This window comes from Protopterus annectens, chromosome 11.part0, assembly GCF_019279795.1.
Source record: "Protopterus annectens isolate FY-2018-M chromosome 11.part0, PAN1.0, whole genome shotgun sequence".
NCBI lineage: Eukaryota > Metazoa > Chordata > Ceratodontiformes > Protopteridae > Protopterus > Protopterus annectens.
The window spans coordinates 317,810,947-317,830,834 of record NC_056745.1 but is presented as its reverse complement, the minus strand read 5'-3'; the positions used below and the strand labels follow the sequence as shown (position 1 = coordinate 317,830,834).

At 39.7% G+C, this 19,888-nt stretch overlaps 1 protein-coding gene across 1 annotated transcript in view; it reads right to left on the bottom strand.

The window, feature by feature from the left end:
* The window catches only part of LOC122815364 (dynein axonemal heavy chain 3-like), a 4,921,723-nt gene that overhangs the window by 1,623,424 nt on the left and 3,278,411 nt on the right, over nt 1–19,888 (bottom strand). The window contains exon 51 of the mRNA XM_044087818.1: nt 2,264–2,422. Within this exon, the coding sequence (XP_043943753.1) occupies nt 2,264–2,422 (159 nt within the window). The remainder of the gene's footprint in view (nt 1–2,263; nt 2,423–19,888) is intronic.

Here is a 19,888-nt window from a genome sequence, read left to right as displayed (position 1 = left end):
TCATATATATATATATATTGCAAGATCTTATCTATACTAAGATCTATAAACAATGTACTAAAATAGACTCTATTAAAGTCTCACAATTTGCAAACTTTACATAAGTGGTCAGCTATAAGTCTAACCTGCTGTATTCAGCATTTCAGAAGTCAACATTTAACAGGTCTGGATTTTAAATGTGCTCAGTTTGACTTGTATTAATTCTGTGTTGCTCATGATGGTCCATCTTTATTCTGGTTTATTTGGCCCAGTTCTGCTGCAATGATTTGCTGCATTTTATTTGTTCAGCAATGTTTCTTCCTACAACATTTTGAGGAATATATTTTTTTTATTCTATATATGCTTCTCTCAGATTAATTTTTTTAAATATTCTACTTTATAGGAAAATGTATTGATTCTTGGAAAAAAGTTCATGTTTTCCTCAATGTTCTTCTCCATAGGTTCATAAGTTCATAGGTTGGTACTAGGCTATCGGCCCTAAAGCCTATACAAGCCTAGCCATAACAATTCCCTGGATATTTCTTCCCACAATATTTACTTCTCTGGACCCCTGTCTAGCAGGGCGACTGACATGATCCCCTGTGTGAATTTCCTATCTCCCATCCAACCATCAAGGTTCCTTTTGAAGAGGGCCAAGGAGGCGCTCTGTTTGACATGTATGGGCAGTCTATTCCAGATTTTGGGGAGTCTCTGGGTCAGGAACCTATCCCTCCAGCATGTTTTATTCATTGTGATGACAAAGTATAGATCCCCGGAGCGTTTGGCTCTGAGGGATTGGGATTTCTTTAAGTGGAGCATGTCCAACAGCTCAGGGTTTGACATGGCCTTGTATGTTAAGCAAAGATCGCCTCTGAGTAGACAATATGCCACAGAGTATAGCTGGAGGTTTTTAGACAGTCAGCATATGGCATCTGATTTAGGTCTGTGATTCTTTTAGTGAGGTATTTCTGTGGCCTTTCCAGCTGTTGCAGATGTCTTGTGAGGTACATACCAAATGGGGCATTATACTCTATAATGGGTCTAATGAGGGATGAGTACAGTGGGACAATGACCTCCTTTTTTCTAGATGAAAAGCCCTTAGTGATGAGGTATGCCATATAGAAGGATTTCCTGACTGTTGTGGTGATGTGGTTATCAAAAGTGAGACCACTGTCCACCTGTGTCCCTAAGTCTCTCATCACACTTTCAATGTTTAGTGTACTGCCACCTATGTGGTAATTCATGGGTACATGCTTTTTTCCAAAGGGGATAACTATACATTTCTTGGCATTAAGCTTGAGCCCATGGCTCTTGCACCAGGCATCTGTTTCTGTAAGGCCCTTTTGTAGAATATCCACATCATTTGGGGATTCAATAATGGCTCCCAGTTTGCAGTCATCTGCGAACTTTGTTAGCCAGAGTCCCTTAGTGTTGGCCTGTACTTCAGAGAAGTAGATGCCAAACAAGAGTGGTCCCAGGAATGGACCATGAATCCAATTCCATTTATCCTGTTTTGTAGTGAATACCTTAGTCATGACTCTAACTTTTAATGGATTAATTGCTCATAAATGTGAGTACTTGTGATTATATAAGAATGGACCTCAAGACTCTGTGTGCAGTTAACTGACCAAGTAGTTTAGCTGTGTTTTATTTGTCTGGATTAAACACTCACATCACATTAATATAATCAACTGTGTATCACATTTGAAGTACAACATGCACACACTCTTTTGATTACCATTGTTCTAGCATTCAATTATAGGACATGCAGCATCATTAGTTCCATAATTTGTCCATTTTTCTAATGTTATTTTTATCCCTTACAGGGTGATAGAGGAGCCATAATAAAGCATAAAAGTAATTCTGAAAAGGATGTCAGCCAATGCAGAGCAACATGCATGCAACATGCACGCGCACACACACACACACACAAACACACACACACACACACACACACACACACACACACACACACACACACACACACACACACACACACACACACACAGAGTTATAGATAGTTTTGAGGACACACAAGCAGAGACATACATGCACATGTTCGTATGGATAGTTTGGAGGAGTATATTTTACACATTTTGTATGACATTTAGGTAAATTGCTTTATGTTAATACTTTCTTTAAAAGTTTACAGAATCAGCATTTAATATCAGACTTACCAAATCACTTCATTGTTATTCTATGGCCTGCAGCACTTAACATTGCTGATTCTAGCTCTGCTATGCTAACATCACATAATTTAACCTGTCTCTTTAATGAGAAGTACCTTTAGTATGCAAATGGCAGCCAGAGTGAGACGGACTCCTGCAGGAGGATTCTGCATTGTTTTCAGAAGTGTGATGTCACTGGCTTTGAGAGTATCGAGTGCTGTAATCGCAGCATTCAGGGCAGGCATGGCGATACTGAGCTTCTGTTCACATTCTTCCTGCAAAGTAAATTAGGTAAAATGCATTGTCAGAGGCTGAATGCAATATGACTGCCCTAACACAAAGAATGAATTATACAATGCAAATTTTAAAATAATTTAATCACTAAACCCTGTTTACTGTACTGAAATGAAATGTGTCTACCCTAAAAGCAAAATACATATCATCTTGTAAAGACAAGAAGCTCCTAATCTCTTTTTAGGCATATTTTGTAAACCATGGATTGCTACTTATATAATAATCTTTCTTTGCTAGTTACTCTGATTAATACACTACCAGCTGGTTAGCTTGATTATTGTATACAAAATCATAACATTGTGTGCTGTACACAGTGTTTTTCTTTTTTATAGGATATTTTATTCACTGTTGCAACCAGTGACTGATTTGGGAGGAGAGTCCAGCAAACAATTTTAGATCCAAAGTAAATGTTTTGTTTAGACCTTACTGTTTTAAAGTCTAAATCACCACAGAAAATACTGACACAATACCAATCTGACTGCAGAGATGACTCTTGGCAAAATCTGCTATTAAGTATGATAATCCTTACCAGTAAACACAAATCCAGGGTCCAGAGGTTTTTTTTAATAAATCATCTAAATAGGATTGACATAAAACAGACTTAAATGAACCTGGAAGAGAATTAAACTTTTAAAACTGTCGCAAATAAATGGTGGTAGGACATTTCTCAGACAACAAAAGATGGTTTCCAAATTCCTCCCCAGAATGGAGCAGAGTAATTTATTAAGTCTTAATCAAATTCAGTAATCCAGTCACAACTTAAACTTTACATACTAACATATTGTATGTTTAAAGAGCAAAGTTACTGGCCACTTTTTTGTTCCTTTTTTGCCCCTGTGCCTGCCAATCATCAAGCCTCTCCACTGTCAGTCACTACACTGTCCAGATGGGACATCATCCAGTCATGGGAAGGCTTTGTGCTTTCAATGTCATCCTGACAATGAGAGCATTTTTCTTTTTTCTTTTGCCCATCTCCATCATAGCACTTATGTGAGTATTTGTGTTACTGTAAAGGCCATCTATTCTCTTTTGTTTGCACATGGTGTTTCCCCACATGCAATGACAGGGACTGCCATAACCAGCTTGGGTGGTCATGCCAATGTATTTCCATCACCAGCACCTTATATCACAATGGGCTTCCATCCTCCATCTGATGCCCTGTAATTATAGTGACCATCTGAGCTGGTCAGAAATCATCAACCTTTCTCCCAATATGGGTAGACTCACCCTGCCCGCTGGCACTGCTAAGCACCTGAGCTGCTAGCTGATCTCAGGTTATCTGGGCTGTAGTTAGGGCTTTATCCTTCTCTGCCACAAGTACAAACTACCAGACACACATTTCAGACTATTTAATGTCAGACATTTTATGATGGAATGAATTAGCAGCTTTGGAATTTCACAAGGCATTATATATGAATGGAAGATATAGTTAACAGTTGCATGTATCTGACCTCTTTATTCAGGTGTTACATGATGACTTACATAAATATTTATTTATTTATTTATTTATTTATTTATTTATTTATTGGTTGACATTTGTTAACTGGGAAAGTCCACTGGGTCAGAAACCCATTTTCAGTGGAGGCCCAGGGAGAAAAACTCCACAAATATGACATACAAAATTAACATACCGAGCAAATTTAACAACGAAAAAAACACATTAAATCAGTTAATTAGTTGAACATCATAAGGTTGGCAGGTTGCTACATGCATGATAGTATATAGGTTCATAGGTTCATTGGTAAGTACTAGGCTAACGGCCCTGGAACCAATGCAAGCCTAGCCCAATAGTGTTCCCAGTCATCTGGCTTACCAGACATTAGTTCCCTGTACCCCTATCTAGCAATGCGATTGAAGTGATCCCCAGGGTGAATTTCCCATCCACTCATCAAGATTTTTCTTGAAGAGGGCCAGTGAGGTGCTCTGCTTGATGTGAATGGGTGGTTTATTCCAGAGTATTGGAAGTCTCTGGATTAGGAACCTATCCCTCCAGCAGGTTCTGTTTAATGTGGTGATAAGGTTGAGGTCTTTGGAATGAGTAACGGAGGGATTGGAATTTTTTCAGATGAAGCATGTCTAGCAAAACTGAGTCAGACATGGTTCTGTATGTCAAGCAGAGATCACCTCTAAGTAGGAGATATGAGATGGAGTAAAGTTTAAGTTTTTTAAGTCTATACACATAAGGCACGTGTTTGAGTCCTAAGATCCTCTCAGTGAAGAACTTCTGTGGCCTTTCCAGCTGTTGGAGGTGTCTAGTGAGGTACATGCCAAATGGAGCATTGTACTCTATAATGGGTCTGAGGAGGGCTGAGTAGAGAGAGATAATGACTTCTTTTTTCCCGGATGGGAAACCTTTTGTGATGAGATGTGCCACGTAGAAGGAGTTCCTAACTACAGTGGCGATGTGGTTGTCGAAGGAGAGATTGCGATCTACCTGTGTCCCTAGATCCCTTGTAACACCTTCAGAGTTAAGTGGGTTCCCTTTGATATGATAGTTTGTGGGCACTGTGTCTTTCCCGAAGGGAATGACAATTAATTTTTTGGCACTGAGCCTAAGGCCATGGTTTTGGCACCAGTCGTTGGTTTCCGTTAGGCCTTTTTGTAGGACGTCCACATCAGCCTGAGAATCAATAATAGCTCCCAGTTTGCAGTCATCCGTGAATTTGGTCAACCAGAGTCCCTTGGTGTTGGCTTGAACTTCAGAGAAGTAGATACCAAACAGGAAAAGACCCAGAACCGATCCCTGTGGGACTCCACTTGTAACTGCCTGGTAGTCAGATTTGGAGTCAGCTACTTTCACCATGTGGGTTCTGTCAGTGAGCCAGTAGGCAACCCATCTAGTGATGTATGGGTTAATGTCCAATTATTGAGCCTGTCAATGATTCCAGAGTGTGGGATGGTGTCAAAGGCTTTGGCTAGATTGAAGTAGGATGTGTGGACAGCCTTGCCTTCATCCACCACTCTGGTGACAGCTTCGAAGAAGTCTATCAGATTGAGCAGACATGATCTGCTTTTCACAAACCCAAACTGCATGGGGTCCAGGGTTTGAAGGTTCCCTATATCTTCATTTATAAGATCCGTAATAATACATTCCATGGCCTTACAGATCAGGCTCGTCAAGCTGATGGGGCGGTAGTTCCAATGGTCAGTAGTCGCACCCCCTTTGTGGAGTGGGATGACTGTAGCAGTACACTATTCAGTGGGGACAAAGCCAGAACTGAGGCTGTAGTTGAACAGAGCACTCAGGTGTGGTGCCAGTTCTTTTTGTAAATCATGTAGGATGCAACCAGGTATAGTATCTGGTCCTATGGAAGCTGTATTCTTAGCTTTGGTCAGTACGGTTTCTACTTGTGCAGTCGTGATAATAGGGAGTGGGTATTCCTCGAGTATGTGGATGGGCCATTTGGGGGGTGAGGGGGAAGTAAAGTTCGCACTAAACCTGTCTGCCAAGATATTGGCAATATCTGGTGGTTCAGTATAAGTGGTGCCATTGTGCTGTAGCTCAGAACAAATCTGCATATTATTATGCAGATTCTTGATATAACTAAAGAATGCCTTGTGGTTGTCCTTAGTATCTGTAGCAATTTTGCTTTCATAACTAGCTTTGGTGGATTTGATGAAGGATCTCAGTTTTTTACTGAGTTTTCATGGGAATTTTTCCAGTCATCAGATTTTACCCTTTTCTGCAACAGTTTTTTCCTTCTGTTGTAGAGTTTGTTAATGGCAGGGGTCCACCAGATTGGCTTCCTTTTTTTAGAGGAGAGTGTCTTGGTTCTGTTTGGTAAGGCCCTATCTATGCAATTGTGTAAGTGCTCATACAGTACCTTGGTGTATGATTCAGCAGCCATACTCCCATTTCCCATTTCTATGGATGACGTGAAGCTTGCCACTTCTATCCTTAGAAGGTCAAAATTAGCTTTGGAGAAATTTTTCACTGTGGTTTCCTTTTTCAGGGGTGGGGGTGGGATTTGGATATCAATGGTGATTAACTTGTGGTCGGATTTGACCAGGGAGGGGTTTATCAAAGGAGTAGAGCAGTGGTTCCCCCAGGTTTGTAATGACTAGGTCAAGAATGTTGTTTCCCCTAGTGGGGGTGAGGATGAGTTGGTCCAAGGAATTGGAGTTGAATTCCAGGAAACGTTGGGCAAAAGATTTGGAACAGTAGTAGTTGTTCCAACTAATGGAGGGGTAGTTAAAGTCTTCCAGAATAAGAGTATTGGGCTAGGCCTTGATGTTTTCCAGAGTGTCCAGGAATGCAGAGTGGAAGTCCTGGGGCATAGTGGGGGCTCTGTACAGGCTAAACATGGACTGCAGTTCTGTCCAGTGATAACTGTACCTGAAGTATTTCTGATGCGTTATGTTGGGCAACAAGTCTGGAGGTGTGTGTATCTTTTATGAAGATGGATACACCTCCGCCTTTGGGAGTTTGGTCATCACATCCATTAGGGCTTCTTCTTCTTCTTCTTTCGGCTTTTTCCCGGTTAGGGGTCGCCACAGCGGATCACCTTGTCCGCACATTGAATGGCAGTGGAGTTTTACAGTGTCGAGTTGCCAGCCCGGCGCCCAACCCTCCACAGAAGGCACACTCACACACACACACCTAGGGCCAATTTAGAGTGTCCAATCCACCTGCAGCATGTCTTTGGGATGTGGGAGGAAACCGGAGCACCCGGAGGAAACCCACGCGACCACAGGGAGGACATGCAGACTCCGCACAGAAGGCACCCCAGCCGAGGATCGAACCAGAGAACCTCTTGCTGTGAGGCAGCAATGCTAACCACTGCACCACTGCGGATCACATCCATTAGGGCTATGGTTCAGATTTGGGGGCTGAAAGGTGTGATATGCACTGTAACCTGGTAGCGCAGGGGTGCTCTCATGAGCCTTGAACCAGGTCTCTGTTACTGCACAGATGTTGATGTTCTCCAGTTTGAGGCATGACTTGAGTGAGTGCATTTTGAGGTTTAGACATCTAGTGTTGAGTAGCATAAGCCTTGGGATGCATTTACTAGCAAATGTTATGGTGGTAAGTTTGTCTTCAGGGCATTGCCTAAAAAAGGCACTATAGGGGTGGCAAGAGCCTTGGCCAGTATCTAGAATCCCAGGGGTGACAGATGCAGGCCGTCTCTGGCAAAGCATCGAGGTCTGTCTATCATGTCATCCAAAGCAGACAGATCCTGGATCCCCTTAGAATGACACCAGAAACTTAGACAGTTGTTGAAGTCAATCATTTTCTGCTTGTACTGTGGTATCCTTCTTGGTGATGGTAGGATGCTACTCAAGGCTAGATCAGAGAGCTCCTCTATGTCTCTCTTCATGTAGTCACGGGAGGTACATCTTAGGTCATTCACACCAACATGCATGTTGACGGAGTCATATTTGTACTTGATGTGGAGAGACCCAAGTGCATGTGTTATGTGGTGAATCCTGGCACCTGACAGGCAGATGACTGTGACTTTCTCCTTATTCAGCCTAGTGAGTGGAACGTCAGTGTGCCTTACAATTGAGTCACCTATGACTAATGTGTTTGGTACACTGTTCTGCCTTAGGGGCTTAGCTTGAGTGGCACACTGGTTGTGAAGGCTATGTGTCTTGTGGGTTATGCTTGGATGGGATGGTTGCTTAAGTTTGTGCTTTGGAGGTCTCTGTTGTTTGGGCAGATTTTTTAAGAGAGCCTCTGTGAAAGAGGTTGTGTGTTTTGTGTTGCTATGTGATAGTGGCTGTGTGCTAACAGGGGGCTATGGTTGTCTGTGATGTGATAAGTCACATTATAATACATATGCTATATATGATACATTATCATAAGGAGAATATGGGCAATGTGTGCCACTGTTATTAGCTGACTTGGAAGGAGACTCTAAAAGAAGGAAGTATAGTAGGGAAAGATATACTATTTGCTTGGAGGTAGAAAAGTGATGATATGAGTAGAAGAAATAGGTAGTTTGGTGGTAGAGGTTGGTATGGAGACAGATATATGGGAGTAGAAGGATGGAGGCATAAAAGATAAGGTATGATGACAGAGTTATGCTAGTGGGAGGATGGAGATACAAAAGATAAGAAAGATATAAGTTTATTTATGGTAGACTATGGTTTTGGGTACAGGGACAGATGTGATTGCTGAGAAAACATTTCTTTAGAAATATTTTAAATGCATTTAATGAGTCTAGGAGGCTGATATCTAGGGAAAGGGAATTCCAAATCCTAGCTATGGCAAAGAGTAGAGGCTATGACCAGCTCTTTTATTGGGTTTCACAAGGGTTACAAGTTGTTTGTTGGTAGATCACAGATTCCAGGGTGGGGAATAGGGTTGTAGGGGAGCTATTGGGTGTGTAAATTAATTTATGAACTAGAGTTAGTTGACTGGAATCAAGGTATTCTTGGAATTCAAGCCAGTTAAGTTCCTTAAGAGCTTGACAGTGATGTGATCAATATGGTATACTGGCTGCAAATTTAATTTTGTGGTAACATGCTTGGAGTTTGTTTTTGAGAGATTGGTGGAGGTTGGTGAAGATGAGGGCTCCGTATAAGAGGGATGGGAGCAAGAGGCTATTTGCAAGAGCCTTTTTAGTGGGTTTATCCATATAGAGCTTGTGTCTATGTAATCTATGTTTAAAATGTGTTTTTTTAATTGCACTAAGTATATGTTGTTCGAAGAAGAGTCTACCATCTATTGTAATCCCTAGTAATTAACATGCATTACTATTTCTGTTTTTGGTTTGTTCTTTGAGTATATGGTGAACTCCTGTGAGATTGGCTTGTTTGAGAGTAGCATGAGCTTAGTTTTCTTTCATTAAGTAGAAGTTGTGCTTATTAACCAGGTTTCGATTGATGTAAAGGCATTCTGTGATAAGCTTAGTAGATTGTGGATATTGTCAGACAATGTGATGATGGTGGAGTCGTCTGTGTACTGGATAAGTGTGTTTTGAAGAGAGGCAGTGTGTAATTTATTTATAAAAATATTGAAGAGCAGAGGCCCTAAAATGGACCCTTGAGGTACTCCTGTTTTATTGACTAGGTATTCAGATATACTACCTTGCCATCTAAGACTTTACTGCCTGGCTTCTAAGTAGCTTGAGAACCATTTAACATGGATTCAGAGCATCCAGTGGTTGCTAGTTGTAGAAGTAACTTGGGCTGAGACACTGTATCGAAAGCCTGTGATAGGTCTAACAGAAATACTGAAGTTATTTGGCCTGAGTCCAGGGCTTTGTTCACAGTGTCTGTGAAAGAAAGAAGGGCAGTGCTGGTACCATGTGCTGGATAGAAGCCATGTTGTGTTGGTGTAAGGAGGTTATTATCAGTAAGATATTTCATAAGTTGAGTGTGAATACATTTTGGTAAAAGTTTAGATGGGAAAGAGAATAGCTATGGGTCAGTAGTTAGACAGTTCATTGGTATTGCCACCGTTGTGCAGTGGGGTTATGATGGATTTCTTCCACAGTTTGGGAAAACTGGATTCTGTGATGGATCTATTGATGAGGATACTAACAGGGTATGGTATAGGGTTGGAAGCAAGGTTTAGGTGCTCTGAGGGAAGGTTGTCTGCATATAGGGAGCAAGGTTTTAGCTTTTTGAGAAGTTTGTGCACAAGTGAGAAGGGAACAGTATTTAGAGAGAAAGAACTGTTTGTAGGGGTGTTAGTTTGATCTATATGTAATGGGTCTAGATTATCAGAGGTGCTGGAATGAGTTTTGGGTGGCAAGTGATTTATAAGGCTGAGCATGCTATTAATGAAGTAGGAGCTGAAAAGATGGGCCATTTTGTCTGGATTTTTGTCTGGGGCTGAAGAGGGGTTTTATGGGGTTCCTGGGTTAAGGAGTGAGGATATGGATTTCCAGAATTTCTTTGGGATGTTTGTTTGATTGAGTAATTTCTGAGAGAAGTTATTTTCTTTGTCAGCAATTACTTGATTTTAGCTAAATTTCATAGTTGTCTGTATTTGAGTTGGGTGGTTCATTTTTATTTTTGTGCCTATCTTTCCAGGTGCGGTCTCCAGACAGTAGTATATGTTTAGTGGCTTTTGATAACCAGGATGCGTGATTTTGCTTATTTCTCTTGACTTGGATGGAAGCTAGACTGTTAAGGATTAAAGTGTCTCACAACTTCTTTCAGGGGCAATATTTTTAGAGGGGTCCAGTTGATGGATTTTAGCATATTACTGAAAATAAGTTGATTGAAATTAGGTAGATTTCTAGACGTTTTATAGTTGTGGGGTTTTTTAATTGGTTTTGGGCTCTATAGGTATATACTGGTGAGTGATCATGAAGGATATTGGGCAGGATACTAGTATCTTTGTATTTTTTAGGGTCTGTTATTAGGATTCCATCTAAGGCTGAGCTCCGTTGGTTATTGTGGATTCGTGTGGGGCTTGTATTAAATTGGGTGTACCCATGAAAATAGATACCATGTATGGAGAAATCAGAGATTAGGTCATTCCAGTTAATGTTAATATCAGCAAGTATGATAGTTTGATAGGTTCATAGATTAGTACTAAGCTAACTGCCCTTGTGAGCCATTTTAAGCTTAGCCAGTTATCCCTTGTGAGACTCAAACTGTGCACCTTGTGTTTGTAAGGCAAACACCTTAACCATTAACACCCTCCTAACTGATTGCTTAGATTTACAGTAGTTCAAGCAAGAAAGTCTTGTAATATAGGAATGTTTTGTCCTGGTGGAATGTACAACACTGCAATTGTTAGTTGTTTATAATTGTTTATTTGTAAGGTTTCGATGAGAAGTTCTGCACTCTGGAAAGGTGGAATAAATTTAGAGATGGGGTTATTGTTAAGTAGTTATGGTTGATTAATGCTACGCTTTCACCTTTTTATGAGTTATGTCGGCTCTTAGAATATTATAACCTGGAGGAATGATTTCAGTATCTAGTATATGAGGTTTAAGTCAAGATTTGGTTATGGCTGCTATATCTGAAGAATACTGTGAAAGCCATGTGTGAAAGTCAGTAATTTTATTCCAAATACTACGTATGTCTAGTGTGATAAGTAGGAGATTTAAATAAGAGATATGTAGGAAAGAGCACAAAAATTAATACTTATTTCTACTATTATCAGTGCTGATTTGTAAAGCAGTACTTAGTGCAGCATTGTAAATGCTTAGCTAGAGACAGAACCAAGGAAACACATTGCAATAATATGAAAAAGGTTCACCTTTAACAGGGGAAAGCAGGAAGTTAAGAGGAATCAGTTGCCTATATCAGGGTCATAACCCCAGCTAAGAGATTCCCAACATCTAGGCTAAGATGGAATTCAGCAGGGTAGTTTTGACAAAGTTATATGTGCTTGTGAAGAATGAAGGTGTTCCTGACTTACTTAGGTGATAACTACTGGCTGGCAAAGAAGAAGATAATGCTTAGGGCTTAGTGAAAAGTACTGATAGCTGTAAGTTTTGCTTTGTTGCAAACTCAAGAGTGTTTGCGTGTGTGTGTGTGCGTGTGTGTGTGCGTGTGTGCGTGTGTGCGTGTGTGTGTGTGTGTGTGTGTGTGTGTGTGTGTGTGTGTGTGTGTGTGTGTGTGTGTGTGTGTGTGTGTGTGTGTGTGTGTGTGTGTGTGTGTGTGTGTGTGATGTATGAAAGAATCCAAGAAAATGTATGGAAATTAACTGAATTTCATTTTCTATTACACCATGATTTGCTGCAAGGAAGCATGCCTTTTTTTCATCCTTCCTGTAAATAGAATTATTTTAAACACATGCTGGTGGCATAGAACCATCCTTCGCTTCACTACCCATTGTGTTGCTGTAATGTGTTAAACCTCTTTTAGGTAACAGCGAGTTTGCAGTTGGCATACTTGTTGTATCTTTCGGCTTTTCCTGATTAGGGGTCGCCACAGTGGAACTCCAGTCCGCTAATGATTGGCAGTAGATTTTTACGTGCCAAGTTGCCAGCTCTGAAGTACAAACTTCAGTGAAGGTACACCCATTCACGCATGTCTCCGCAGAGAAGACGCTTTAGCTGAGAATCGAACAGGACAATGCTACCGCAGCACCACCACCGCAGCGCACTTGGCATACTGTGCTCATAGATTTCTAAGAAGTTCTTACTGACTTCTTGTCATTATTCCTCTCATTCTCCATCCAGCAGGTTTCACATATGTCATACTTTTGATAGCATTTTAAGTTTCTTGGGATGAACAAATATGCCATGTAGTACTCAAACAATGACATAGAAAAGTAAACTACCTGTATGATATGGAAAAATGCTCACAGGTGTCACCTGTTGAGCCACAAAGGTAAAGTGCTTTTCAAACATGAGGAGGCGTTGTCATAGGCCTATCAAAAATATGCAAAGATTTACATGTCTGCATATAAACAAGGTTACTGTCTATTAATGATGAGGAGATTATTGTTTCATGAAACAGAGCAATTACCCCATTATCCTGTAATAGCACCCTTTTGTAGTTTGTAATCACTCACACACATCTTTACCCAAAGGCATGCACTTTTCAATAACAGTAACCTTAGGGCTTATACTGTGAACACCTCCAGCACTAATCTCCTTTCCTTTCTATCCTTCCTCTTCTCCTTACCCAGTTGTACATTAACACCTTCCACTAACTAACATATTTGTTGTCCTTAAACACCTCATCATAATCCAGTTCTGTATGCATGACATGTTCTAGTTTTTATGACTATTGTTGTATCCTGTCTTTAATTATAGAAACTATGCCAAGATTACATATCTAATATTTACCTATGCAATACATATTAGTCTATTTCTTGTTATACTTTCAACTTTATGTAAAAAAAAAAAAAAAAAAAAAAATTAAGAATTTCTTGTTAAAAGATGCAAAAATGTATAGCTGTATATAAATTTGCATGGAACTTTTCTTCCTGGGCCTGTAATGGGATACTGCGCAGTCGGACTTTTCAGGTAAAAAAAAAAAAAAAAAAAAACTAAATAAATAAAAGCTAAATCCTTCCTGAGAAACTGTTACAAGTTATATTTTATATTTCATAAATGTTTCCCCTCATTTTTCTTTATGTCCCTTTACATTTGAAAGAGGAAGTCACACATTCTCAGGTCACGGGAAGCATACACATAGCAGATAAAAACGTAGCTCAGCTATAGTTTACACAAGTGCCAACAGTCCCCAATGAGAAAGAAAAATGCATCATATTTTAAATTAGATTTCTAGACTGGCACTTCCCCGTCATCACAATTCTCTTCCCATGAGAGCTTCAAGCAAGTCTGCAGTAGGCATTGCTCAGTAAATAAAACCTGAGATGAGAATGCATTTTTGGTACACTATCCCTTATTCTTTCTAGACAAACCTATTGGCAATGCCACTTCAGCTGCTGGATAGTCATATTACAGGACTGCAAGACAAAACTCCATTTAAAAAAGCATTCCATTCTGCCCACTTTTCCTCTGTAACCCCTTTAAAGTGTTGTGTTCTGTAACTGCTGTGAACTATCTGCCATGTAAGGATTGTAGCTTTTGCATACCCCCGAATATGCCCAGATGATCCTTCTCTATGGTGTATAAGAGCACCACAGGTTTAAGTGTGTGGCTCAAGTATGCAATAGTTTGCAGAGGTGCCAACAGTCTGCAATAACAAAGAAAAATACATATTTTAAATCAGTTTTCTCTAGAATGGCACTACATACATAATGTATATCACAGTGATTCTCACCAAATTAAAGAATGTAAGTGATCAAAAGATGTGTGAATAGATGCATACATTATGTTTATGTAAGTGCTATGAAGAATACATTTGTAAATGGAGTGCTATTTGTTAAAGAAAGTGTTTTTATTATATTATACCTGCGTGTTTGGTAATTAGCAAACTAGTTTAAGGGTCTTGCCATGCATTTAGTTGGCCATAAATCTTTGTGTTTGTTCGGAAGATCATGCCTTATTTTTATTTGTGTATAGTAAACTCCATTATTTTTGTAAAGACTGGATGTCTTAGCTGCTTTAATATTCCAAATTTGTGGATTGCAGAGTGCATTACAGCCCCAGATGCTAATGCCAACATCCTGAGACTACCACTGTCACAGCCAGCATGTGTGTAATCTTGTGTAATTTTTGAAAGAGAGAGAGAAAGCAACAGAGACAAAGAAATAGTCTTGAGTTGTGCGACTGTGTGTTGTTACATTTGCTAAGATGACCACTGTAGAGAAGTTGCTGCAGGCTATAGCAGCTGTAGCAAAATAGATGATTATGTAACTAAGTGAATCGATATCCCAAGAAAAATCTATCATTAAAGCAATTCACATGGGAGGAGGACCTTCATGTGTATTTTACCACCTTTTAGCTGCATGACCACCAGGAGGAATGGAACTGAGTTGACCGGCCAGAATCTTATCTGTTCATTTAATAATGAAGTCAAAAAAGCTTGTCTAAGACACAAGCTGACAAGTTTCATAGCTGGACATTTTATTATAAAAAAGAAAGTTTGGTCACAGTTATGTAAATTAAAGTATTTTATTTTATTTATGGATAGAACAAGATGGTGAACATAATAAGAACAATGTGATACAAATGACAGGAGATGACAAGTCTAACCATTCTTTATTGTTTAAGAACAACTGTGTGCTAAATTATAAAGACTCGGACAGCTGAGAAAGAACTGCTGTGCCATTAAACAATATCTGAGTGGTCTAGACGTATATCTGAGTAGTCTAGACGTATAGCAAAATCTATATCCCATGTTTGTAACAGACAAAAAGTAACAGCTGCAGATATAGTCTGTTTTAAATATGGAAAAGGGGTGATGTAGCTAAATTTTGTACTGTTTTTAATGTGGAAAAAGATCCCCTGTGAAATGTAGAATGTGATAAATTATCTTCTAGGATGGCTGAGGCTGTATTCTGCTACTTTGCAATTACCAAGTTAATTAAGTGGAATGTATCATGTGATGGCAAGGGCTGATAGACACCAGCAGTTTGGTAACAGTTATAAAAGAATGGTATGTATCTAAGAAAAAAAGTATTAGCAACAAAACTGTTGAAGTGATATGCATGCATGTGTGCTAGTAAGAAACAGTTAAAGGAAGGGAATTTATTGCAGCCAGAAAGAGTTGCAAAGCAGGGATGATCAGAACTGAAGAAAGCAAACACTTACCAAAATAGTGCGTTCTCAGAAAATGAGGCTGGAAAGTATGGAATGTGAGATGAATTTTAAACTGTCAGGCTGAAACACAGACCCCCAAAATGGAGAATTCTAAGCAGCAAGCATTTGCTATAAAAGAGAAAAGCAATAATAAAGACTCAAATAAGGGGAGACTCTAGGCAAGTGACATATGTAAGAGAAGAAAAAAGTAAAAGTGAAGTTAATCTTTAGCAGAGAGAGAACAGTTTACTGAACAGAAGCAACTGAGATGATGGTGATCAGTCACTATTTGACAAAGGGTGAGCCAAAATAGGAAAGAAGAGGAGAGGACAGTGCATACTGAGAAGCAAGATGGCCTCAAACAGAGCCCTAATTATAATCCTGTTTAACCAAGATACAGGATTCTCTGCTCAAAGGCAAGAGTGTTCTATGGATAAAATTCATAAAGAAAGAAAATAAGAAAGCAAAGTAAAGCAGATATTGCAACTGATACTGAAGTATCCTGCTATGAGTTGCTTTCCAGTAGAAGAGTTAGACAGTGAGACCACAATGTTTGTATTGGTTGTGGGATGAGACAATGCTACCTCATGTTAGGCTGACTTTGAGGAAACCCCACAGTTAACCTGACCCTAAGTAAGATGACTACATTTTAAAAAAGCACAGGGAAAAATAACACTTTACAAAGGAAGGCAAATAATAGGTAGGATTGTAGCAGAAGATGAGCAATATGTTTATACATCTTATCCATGTTCTGAGTTACAAAATGACTTGTTATACAGAGTAAGTCAGGATAGAAAGGGAATAGTACACCAGCTGTTAATATCCAAGCATTATAGAGACCTAGTGGTAAGTTAAGCATGTAGACAAGTGCTAGGGAACACCTGGGAATGGACAAGGCTAAGGTATGGATCCTAGTGAGATATTACTAGCTCAGAATAGTGAAATAAATTGAGAATGTATGTGCTGGTTACCCTAAATGTCAGAAATCTGATGCCTACCATAGAAGTGCCATTTGAACATACTACAATGGACATTGCAGGGCCACTAGTAAAATCCAGCCATAAATTTCAACATATTAGTGGGTTTGAGTTATGCAACTAAGTGCTCTGAAACCATCCCATGTAAACCTATTGATAAATCTATACTCAGGGAGAACTTAAAATTCTTAAATACATTAGACCTGAAAAAGGATTATTAATAAATCCCTTTAACAGCTGTACTTAAGAAAAACACAAATGTTTAAATAGCACATGGATTACTCTAGTATATTGTTCTTTCTTTTGGGGTAGATGAGGCAAAGGTGGATACAACTGTTTCAACATCAGAAGGATTATTCCCGTATAATGTTCTTCCTTTTGGGGTACATGGTGCCCTTGCAGTCTTCAAACGACTAATGGGTAGAGTCTTGAAACCCTACACAAACTATACTACAGTTTACCTAGATAGTGTTATCATACATTCTTTGGAACTAGACTCACATCTAGCTAAGACTGAGGCTGCACTAGAAAAGCATGATTAACTGAATGTCTCTAAGAGCAAATTCGGAATTATGGAGGTTAAATACCTTTGTTATGTCATAGGGAGTGGAATGGTTAAAAATCCAAGAGAAAAGGTAGACACAGTAAGAAAATGGTCTATCCAGAAACAAAATATTTTTGAACATAGTGAGGTGGCATCAGAAGTTCATGCCCCTCTTTGCAATGACAGCATGCCTTTTCACAATCTTGGCCAAGGGCAATAAAATGCTAAAAATAAGGTGGGCACTAGAAGCAGATATTACTTTTAGGAAGTTAAAGGAAACATGATGTTTAGAGCCTGTTTTATAATCTCAGGACTTGAGCAAACCATTCATAGCCTGTACAGGCCAGGAGCAGTGCTGCTGTCACAAAGTTTTAAAGTAGAACATCTTATCTGTTTTTTTCAGTTGAAAGCTAAACAAGGCAAGAGCTAGGTATTCTGTGATCAAAACCGAATGCCTAGTTATTAAATGGGCACTTTGCCCCCTATCATTTTTGTTGAGAAGTCAGTCTAGAAATAGACCATGCCTGCCAGGTTGGTTACATCATCAACAGGATGGGAACACAAAGCTCTGCAGGGTGGCCTTATCTTTACAGTTATTTAATTTCAAAGTCTAACACAGGCCAGGCTTGACCCACCACAATGCAGATGTCCTGTTTTGGAGACATAGCACAATCAATAGGTGTGAAACTTGCAGTTTAAAGCTGGAAAGGTCAACAACAGGGAGGGCTGGTTCTCGTAGGTTCATAGGTTCACACTAGGCTGTTGCTTAGGTAATACTGGCAGGGAAGCCTCATGTTACTAGTTCATCAGTTCCCTATGATGTGAATAACGACTACCTAGTTTTATCCCCTTTCAATGAGGGTTTGAGGGGCCAGACCAGGGGTGAAGTTACTGTTTCATACATTCATCTTGGTTACAATTAAAGAGGTTCAGAAAGCAACTTTGCTTTACATCTAAGGGAAGTCTATCCCATAAAAGAGGAATTCTTTGACAGATAAATTTATTGCACAACTGATCATATTTATGCTTCAGTGAAAGTTTAGTTTCTTTGAGTAGGTGTTTATGTTGTAGTTTGTTTTGTGAATGTGTAGAAGGTTGTATTGGACTTGTCTGTTCAAGGCTTTTTAGGTGTGTTAGAGGCCCCCTCCCCCACAAAAGTCTTTAGGAAACATAAGTGACTGACTCCACACATCTCTTACGTGTTTACCATTCTCTACAAGTGTAACCTCTACTGTTTCTCTCCCCCTTTCTGTCCTCTTGACTATTCTATCCTAATAAGCCCTTGCTTCCTGTACTTACCTTCTCCAACACACAGTCCACTGATTGTTGATTGTTTCTCGCTCTGATTCTGCCTTCCTTGGCTCTACCCGCTCCGTTCGCCCTGCGGGCTCACTCCGCTCCCCTACCCTGCCCCCTATTCCCACCCGCCCCCAGTATCTCTACATTTATACCTGTGTAACCACACCCACCACAATATCTAGCCAATTAACTTCCACCTCCTAGTTAACTCCCACTCCATTCCCCACCCTCAATTTAACTATATAACCCAAACCACCTATCTAGTTACATCTTTCAACTACACTCACTGACACCCCAACTATATCCAACTACTCTTCTAATCTCCACCCCATTCCAAAGGATAACATATCTTATTAAACCACTTTACATATCACCCCTTTACAACCACATTCTACTCAGTAACTTCACACTATCTCACAACTGCAATCTATAACATTCCACACCATTATGTTCTCCAAATCCCCATCTACACTCATGCTGTTGCTACTACTTCCCTCTATATCCTACTTCCACTACCTTACTCAGCCCAATCACACTATACACTCACAATGTTTTCATGTAACAAATCATCACATCTCACATCCCCTAAAATCCCATATCTTAATATCTCCTCACTTATACACTATCAGCAACCACCTACTCTTTCCTTATAAACCTATCACCCTGAATAAAAATACTTCTATCACTTCACCTAATAAACTCTTCAACATCTTAATTAAGCCTAACATATACTTTAAACAATCCAAATACCTCTCCAACGCAATCCTATACCTAATTACCACACTATTATCAGGTGACATACACCCTAATCCTGGCCCACCCACCTCATCCACCACAAATAAAGCCATTCTGTTTACCTCACTAAATTCCCAAAGCATTGTGAACAAAATCCCAAATCTCCATGCATGGCTTACGCACATCAAACCTGACTTCCTATCCATCTCTGAAACTTGGCTAAAACCCCACATAAAAGACTCCGAAATAATACCACCAAACTATTCAATCTTAAGAAATGATAGAACCCATAAAAAAGGAGGTGGAGTTGCTCTCCTATATTCATCCTCCTTGTCTGTTACCCCATATAACAAACCAATTCCCCACTTCAATAATGCTGAAATACTCCTAGCATTATTTCAGGTTAATATACACAAACACATATGCATAGCCTCCCTCTACATTCCCCCTGGTGATAATATCACAATACTTGAAGATATCCTACTTTGGCTCTCTTCTAACATTTCAAATGAAATAATAGTCTTGGGAGACATGAATATCAATTGGGCCTCCATCCAAGCTCCCACAAATCCACTAAATATCAACCTTTACAACTTCTCACAGCTTATTAACTCCACAACCCACCCCTCGAAAAACCCATCCAATGGTAGCATACTAGACTGGATCTTAGTCTCCCACCCTCAGCACTATTCTGATAATGGCACCCTCCCTGACCCACTTGGTGACCATCTACCAATTTACACATATCGACTCTCTTCACCCATACTCCAAACCCATAATTTCATTACTTTTCGTAACCAGAAAAATTTCAACCCCACAACCTTC